Below are 7649 nucleotides of genomic sequence, written 5' to 3'. Positions count from 1 at the left end.
AGGGAAGAGATATGGAATTGCACTGTAGTATCAGAGAGGGGCTTGACTTTGTGTGTGAGGGTAGAGATGTTGGAGACAAAGCAAGTGTGGGTGGAGAGCTAAGGAGGCACAGTTAGGATGGACAATAGAGGCTAACCTGGCTCATTTGACCTGGACCAGAGAGATGATCCTTCCAGAGATGCATGGGACAGAAGGAGAGGATTCTGCACCTCACATCATCTCACTAGTTGGCCCACAAATCTGTTTGTCCCCCTACCCACCCAGCCTTTTTTTGAGATTGAAATAAAAGAAAAATTTCCAAACCTCTTAAATGTTGTTTATTTATCCCTGAGTTCAAAAGTGTATCCTCGCCCTGTGAGTGTGTGAGCCAGTGAAAAAAACTCCTCTTTGGAAGTGGACTTTCTTCAGGGTCTCAATGGCCCCTAGGGAACGGAGTCTCTAGTCCTATTCTCCTGGGACTTGTAGAACGTCTGCTTGCAAGCTGCAGAGGGGTGGGAATGGCCATGCCCAGGGACACATTCCCTTGCTGGTACAGATGGACAGTTCTATTCCAGTGTATTCTGTTCTTATGATTAGGTGCTGGAGTGTGTGTGTGTGTGTGTGTGTGTGTGTGTGTGCGCACGCACGCGCAAGCATGAGGTATCTGGATTTTGCAGACTGGGCTAGGAATGACATTCAATGGGCAGATAAAGCAGAAAAATCATCTACCAGCTGAAGGATGGGCATTGAGGAGGGCACTTGTTGGGATGAGCACTGGGTGTTGAATAGAAGCCAATTTGACAATAAATTATATTTAAAGAAAACACAATGTGATTTAGTGCGTTTATTTATTCAATTCAGATAACTCAAATAAACGAGTATGGCCTGAGGCTCTGATCATTGTTGGCTTTCACCCTAATCTGAGGGGAGTCCAGGACAGGAAGGCAAAGACAGGAGCGGAGACAGTTCAACGACAGGAGAGGCAGTCTGATCGGTGGAAAACAGACCAAAGAAACGCTGGTTGTTCGGCTTCACTCAAGGGAGAGAGAGCTCAGGGAAGCGCTCAACCTCTGGGAAGGTATTGTAGGAGTTGGCCCAAGGCAGGGCTCTGAATAGGAGGGAGGAAGGAAGAGCCTGTGGGCCCTAGAGACGCACAATACCAGCAGGGGAACGTGTTCTTCAGTTGATGGGTCAAAGTCCTTCTAACAGGGTCACTCAGGACGGCCCTCAGGCAAAGACAGGGGCCCACGCGGGAACACCAGGCCCAGCAGCAGCACGCCCCCCAGCAGCAGAAGCACCAGCCGCCACCTCCGTTTCGCGGCCTCCAGCCAGCGCCGCCCCCACCCCCACCCCCGCCCGCAACCCCGCCCCAGGCCGCGGGCCGCCAGCCCCGCAGCCACCAGGCGGAGCGTGTCCTCGGGACGCGCGTGGCGCCGGGCCCACGCCAGGCCGTACACGTCGTCGGTGAAGGGCGCGCCGTCGTGCTCCAGCGCCAGCCGCTCCACCAGCGCCAGCAGCTCGCCCACCTGCGCATCGCGCTCGGCGCCCGCCGCCCGGTTGTCCAGGGCGCACACGCGGCCGCCGCACTCGGCCACCAGGGCCCGCAGCGCGCGGTTGTCGGTGGCGCGCACGTAGTCGTGCAGCGAGCCCCCCTCCAGGTCTTCCCGGCGCGTGAAGACGAGCACGGCGCGCGCCAGGACGCCGGCGCCGAACAGCTCGCGGACGCCGCGCGCCGCCTCCTCGTCCTGGGCGGTGAAGCGGCCCAGCTGCGTGACCAGCAGCAGCGCGTGCGGCCCGGGCGCCGAGAGCAGGTAGCAGTTGGCCCGCTCGGTGCAGTCCGGGTCCGCGTGCCGGCCTTGGGCGGTGAAGAGGTCGGGGGTGTCGGTGACCTCCACGCGCCACCCGGCCCAGCTCCGGCTCCCCAGGGCGCAGCTTCTGGTCACCGGGGTGGCCGCGAGCCTGGACGGGAAGAGCCTGTGGCCCAGGATGCTGTTGCCCGTGGCACTCTTGCCCACTCCGGTCCTGCCGGCCAGGATGAGCCTGAGCCTGCGCTCCTGCGCGAGCGGCTGCTGCTGGTCGTCCGGGTCCTGGGAACCTGTGAGGACAGAGTAGGCGTGGGCCGCCGGCTTGAGAGCGCGCGTCCAGCTCCACCGGGGCTCCGGGGTGCCTCCTGAGGGAGGAGGGCAAGGATGCCTCCCGCTTCTGCTTGTCCAACAGGCCTTTCGCAGGCGCTCTGGTGAGAGCTTGTGCGACTACGGGGGCATCTTTAGCCACCTTTTTTCCATCTTTGGCTCCAGTGCGTGCACCTGCCCCCCAGTCCATGCTCCGGCACCGGGTGCACACTGCTCTGGAGGGTCCCCCTCGACGGTCGCAGGCCATGACTTCAGCTGACAGTACCTCTGGTCGTCCGCACTTTGCAGAGCTGCTCCGTGCTCGACGACTTCCCAGGCCTCTGCCAGACTTCTCCCAGGGGCCATCCCAGCGAGGAGATGCGGGAGGGCACAGAAGGCCTGGGAGTGAAGGGCTGTCTGGAGTCCCAGACACCCCGGGTTGGAATCACAGCCCCGCATGTGCCAGCTGTGGAACCTTGGGCGAGTTTAGACTAAGCGTTCAACGTCTTCTGCATACTGGGAGGGGTGACAGAGAGTTGTGTCTCCCAGGGTTGCTCAGAGTATTAGATGACAAGATCTCTTTCCTTCTTCCCTTCCTCCCTTCCCCTCCTCCTCCCTCTTCTCTCTAGTAAACCTGCTTCCAGTAAGACACAGTTAACCCTCCATCCTTGTTCACGGACACAGTCTACCTGGTAAACCGTGTTCCCTCTAGTCCATGATCTCAACCCTCCACATCTTCCGTGGGGATCGAGTAGATGTATTGTCCTCATTGTACCCTTTGGACCCAAGGCACAGTCTGGTCAGGCACTTAATATCCTTCAGTAGGTCAGGGGCAGAGGTCCAGCAAAAATGCAAAGCTGGGGCTCTAGCTGTTTCACCCCAGCATGGGGACATGTCTGGGATTTGTCTCTGCTCAGTCTTTTTTTTTTTTTTTTTTTAATGTTTATTTTTTTTTTTTAAATTTTTTTTTCAACGTTTTTTTTTTTTTTTTTATTTATTTTTGGGACAGAGAGAGACAGAGCATGAACGGGGGAGGGGCAGAGAGAGAGGGAGACACAGAATCGGAAACAGGCTCCAGGCTCCGAGCCATCAGCCCAGAGCCTGACGCGGGGCTCGAACTCACGGACCGCGAGATCATGACCTGGCTGAAGTCGGACGCTTAACCGACTGCGCCACCCAGGCGCCCCTGTTTATTTATTTTTGAGAGAGACAGAGACAGAATGCGAGTGGGTTGGGACAGAGAGAGAGGGTGACGAATCTGAAACAGGCTCCAGGCTCTGAGCTGTCAGCACAGAGCCCAACGTGGGGCTCGAACTCACGAGCTGCGAGATCATGACCTGAGCTGAAGTCAGACGCTCAACCGACTGGGCCACCCAGGTGCCCCAATGTCTCTGTTCAGTCTTGAGTTAGCCCATGGCCTTGGGACCCAGAGCTGACGCCTAGGGGCAAGTACACACTGAGATCAGTTCTTACCGTAGGCATTCTCTTCATCTCTGGCCATCTTGCGTCCTCCCATGCCCACCTGAAAGAATTCCAAACACAACGTGTTAGTTCCTTCGTTCCTTCAATCATTCGTTGGTTTATCGAATAGGTATAACTACCTAAGGTGGCTCAGGCAAGGTCCAAAGAGCTGGTGACATCCCAATGAAAGGTCATGGTTCCTGCCCTTCCCTGAACATCAGAATTTGGGGAGGAACCCCGGAAGGACCTGGTTGGTGTTGGAACCAAACCATGAGAACCTTTGGTGAGCCTCGTTGGTCCTTTCAGGGACCCTGAATGCAAATGACAGAGTGGAAGTGATAACCTGTCCTCTGTGTCAGTGAGTGAGCTTTAGCTGAGAATTTCCCAGGTAATTTATGTCAGTGGCATTAACTGTAGGCACAAAGTTTTCCCAGAAGATTCCACAGCCAAAGGAGACTTTGGAAAACCCTGAGAATCAGAAATTCTGCTCAGTGACTTAGGGAACCACCTTAGGGCGGTTGGCCGGGGATGGGCGGGGGTGGGGGTGGGGGGACAAGAAGAGAGTTTGCAGTTTGCTTTTGAAAATTGGGAAAGATACCTATCTCCCATGCTGATCTGAAGAACCTGTGATCTGCTCTCCGAAGACCAAAGAATTCAGCTTGTGTCATTTGTGTAAATACAACCTGTGTGCTGGAGAGATGGGACACTCCCTTCCGGCTCCTGGTGTTCCTGCCCCGAATCTGAGGCCTCTCAAACTAAGCGATGACCCCAAGTCCGGCAGGATTTACTACAGCTAGCCACTCAGCGATGGAGTCTGCTTGATCTCACGAGGACCTGGTCACAAGGGCGCAGCTCTGCTCTGTCTGCTTCGCCAGCCCTGTGTGCCACTCACTCCCCTTCTGGGTCAGCTGCTCCGCAGAGGACAGGCTTCAGGGCCTTTCCAGCCCACCTGTGCGCTCACCCCCATGACCACTCCTTCTCTCCCACGTTTCTGTCTGAGTCCTGTCTGTGCTCCGCCATCCATTTCAAATGCTACCTCTTCATGGCAACACCTGGCTACTGTGGGTGACCGTGCTGTGTCCCATGGGCAACACACAAGGACAAGCAAAGGGAAGGGTTGATTGATAACTTGTCTCTGACCCGTTAGATGACAGGTTTGTCTTCTGCGTAGTGCCCCTTTCGGCTCCCCAAAGCCCTTGGTAAAGTTGATCCCACAGGCCTCAGGTGAGTAGTGATCTTGTGTGTAAAAATTAGCAAACTCCCATAACTGACTGCACAGCAGAACTGAAGAAGCAGCCGGAAGATTCAGTGCAAAGAACAAGAATTTAGCTAAAGCAAGAAGTCCTTATCGATGACGGAACTGACCAAGTGTGCTCTAGGAAATCCACTGGACTCCTGGCCCCTATGGGACTTCCCAAAGGTTTGCGATGGTTTGGGATGGGATTTGAAAAATTCTTCCAGAGTTTCTGAGAGCTGACATCTGGGGTTTAGAGCTTGGAGTCTATGACTGATGTAGAACATGGAGACTCCTAGCATCTTAAATGCGATTGGATATTATGTAGTCCCCTGCTTCCTGAACCTGCTATCTTTTGGAGGCCTCTATGGGAGTCTTTAAAATATATATTTGACATTTTGTTTCATAGATGTGTAGTTTAATAAGAAAAAAGGGGGTGCCTTTGTGGCTCAGTCTGTTAAGTGTCTGACTCTTAATTTTGGTTCAGCTCATGATCTCATGGTTTGTGGGTTTGAGCCCCTCATCAGTCTCTGTGCTGATAGCACAGAGCCTGCTTCAGATTCTCTCTCCTTCTTCTTCGTGTGTGCCTCCCCTGCTCACATGTCTGTCTCAAAAATAAACAAACAAATAAATAAATAATAAATAAACGTTAAAAAACCGGTATCTCTCAGCCCTCCTCCTGAGGGATTTTTTTTATTAAAAAATTTATTTTACTGTTTACTTATTTTTTTGAGAGACGGTGAGACAGAGCTCGAGCAGGGGAGGGTCAGAAAGAGAGAGGGAGACGAAGAATCCAAAGCAGGCTCCAGGCATTGAACTGACAGCACAGAATCCATCCCAGGGCTCAAAGCTTAATGGACCAAGCCACCGAGGTACCCACCCCAACCCCCTGAGTGATTCTAATGCATTGGGTCCCTGGTCTGTGTTTGTGAGCCATTCATCCTGTCCAAGTCCTTCATTTATAGCCAGTGTGTGGGGATGAAGAGGGCTCCCAGCGCACAGAGCCCTGGGCAGCTTGGGCGGGGGAAGGGATGTGCAAGGACACACAAGCACGTGTACTGCAGAGGTCTGAAGACCATGTTCATAACTCTTGCTGGCTCCTGCAAGTCCCTGGGGGTGCACAGGGCTGAGGAGGTGGAGGGTGTGAGTGGGGTTCGGCTCACAGACACGATTTCCACTCTGCGATGTGTTCTGAGGTTAGACTCACTTGTTTGTCCTCAGAAATGTCTCTCTCCTTGGCTGCACATGCCCTCAGAGGGAGTGTCTGCAGCCTTCTCCAGCATGCTCAGCCCTGGCAGTGCTTCTAGCAAACACCTTTCTGACCAGGCGAGGAGCAGGGCAGGACGAAGTACGTAGTCCCAAGTAAAAGTGTGCGCACTCCACGGCTGGAGAAGATGCTTACCATTTCTTCTTCACTTGCTTGTTCTGAAACTCAGAGCTCCCTGAAAAGCCTGCAAGGGTGAAGTTATTCTTTCTAGATCCCGCTCCCCTTCCTGGGAGGGAGTAGAATGCAGGCGCCCACTCAGTGAGCTGCAACCAGGCCCTGAATTCCTTAGAGCCCCCCTAACCCCGCCCCCCTTCGTCCACTACCCCCCCTGCCCCAGGTGGCTCCCTTCCTCACCGTTTGTGCTCACCTTCCAGCAGAAGTGGTGACAGGCTCTGCTGTTGGCTGCAGAAACCCGCGACCTGGTGCTGTGCCTTGGGTTGTGAGTACAGAGGCTGTTCCTGCCAGCACAGCACAGGGAGGAAGTCTCAGAGCCCAGGGAGGGAGGGCCCAGTGGTGCCGATTTAAAGGGACAGCACATGGGCCAGGTGGGCCAGTGAGTGGTGCCTTTGTGTTCTTTTCACTGCGCAACCCACCCCCTGCTTGGGAGTGTGCTGATCCTTTCCGAAGATCACTGTGGCACCACATCTTGTTCCCGGGAGGGGCTGTAATCTCAGTGAAGGGCAGTTTAGATTTCTGAGGCCTGTTCTCAGTTTTGGCCTCTGCCCAGTACTCTTATGTCCAGTTGCCTTTTGCTTTTTGGGTGTTTTCCTAGAAAATGGCCTCTTGAGAGTCTCCTTCCCCAGGAATCAGGGAGGAATCCTTGACTGGACATCAGTGTGGACAAGGCCACCAATGTGGTCCTCTCTGCCATCTCCTCATTCCTAAAGAAAAAGAGGTCTTTTCAGCTATTAAAGATCAGACAGCAGGAAGAGGATGGAATTTTCATAGGAGACTTAGTCTAGCCTCAAGTTGGTATCTCTGACCCAAGTGTCTGTTTCTCCTCTCAGGAGGTCATGAGAGAGGAAAATAGCCGTGAGTAAAATAGCCAGACTTTGTGTGGAGAGAAGGCTACAACAGTGGATGGTGCTATGTGCCCTGGACCTGGTTTGTTCTGGAATCAACTCTGTGATCTTGCCTAACTCACTTACAGTTTCTGGAGTCAACTCTCCCCGTGTGTAGTGAGGGCTTTCACTTAATCTGAAGCTAATGTTCTGGGGCGTGATTTTTACTCAGTCTTGCCAGTTCATTCTCTCTAGTGAAGATACCTAACCCATGGCCCTCCACCTTATCCCCCCACACCCTATCCAGCTTTATGGAGATATAATTGAAATGTAACACTGTAATTTGAAAGGGTGCAATGTGTTGATCTGATACACTCTATATTGCAAAATAATTGCCACCATAATATTATTAGGTAACACCTGCATCACATCACATATTTACCATTACTCTTTTTTTGAGTGAGAACATTTAAGATCATCTACTCTCTTAGTAACACTTAAGGTATGATACAGTGGTAATGAGCTATAGTCACTGTGCTGCACGTTAGATCCCCACAACTTAATCATCTTATAACTGGAACTTTGTACTCTTTGAC

At 53.2% G+C, this 7649-nt stretch overlaps 1 protein-coding gene across 4 annotated transcripts; it reads right to left on the bottom strand.

The window, feature by feature from the left end:
• Window positions 1-789: 789 nt before the first annotated feature.
• On the bottom strand, window positions 790-6605 carry LOC131508748 (GTPase IMAP family member 1-like). 4 transcript variants are annotated; one of them, XM_058723847.1, is made up of 4 exons: window positions 6420-6554; window positions 6188-6236; window positions 3564-3612; window positions 790-2074 (listed from the first exon to the last, which is right to left on the bottom strand). In XM_058723847.1, the coding sequence occupies exons 2-4, from the start codon at window positions 6188-6190 to the stop codon at window positions 1191-1193; spliced, it is 936 nt and encodes a 311-aa protein (XP_058579830.1). In that variant the 5' UTR covers window positions 6191-6236; window positions 6420-6554; the 3' UTR covers window positions 790-1190. The 4 variants fall into 4 exon arrangements, with proteins under 4 accessions (XP_058579830.1, XP_058579831.1, XP_058579829.1 ...); XM_058723848.1 differs by having other exon boundaries at window positions 3564-3614; window positions 6191-6236; XM_058723846.1 differs by lacking the exon at window positions 6188-6236 and having other exon boundaries at window positions 6420-6605.
• Window positions 6606-7649: the final 1044 nt, after the last annotated feature.

Source organism: Neofelis nebulosa, chromosome 4 (assembly GCF_028018385.1).
Source record: "Neofelis nebulosa isolate mNeoNeb1 chromosome 4, mNeoNeb1.pri, whole genome shotgun sequence".
Lineage (NCBI taxonomy): Eukaryota > Metazoa > Chordata > Mammalia > Carnivora > Felidae > Neofelis > Neofelis nebulosa.
This window is presented reverse-complemented; position numbering and strand designations above follow the sequence as displayed.

Excerpts from the sequence above, each read along its gene's own strand:
- LOC131508748 (XM_058723846.1), bottom strand. The coding sequence starts at position 6,590 with ATGTGCTGTCCCTTTAAATCGGCACCACTGGGCCCTCCCTCCCTGGGC. Across the intron at positions 3,613-6,419 it reads GTCACCACTTCTGCTGGAAG|GTGGGCATGGGAGGACGCAA; the intron begins GTGAGCACAAAC and ends GAATTCTTTCAG. Across the intron at positions 2,075-3,563 it reads AGATGAAGAGAATGCCTACG|GTTCCCAGGACCCGGACGAC; the intron begins GTAAGAACTGAT and ends CTGTCCTCACAG.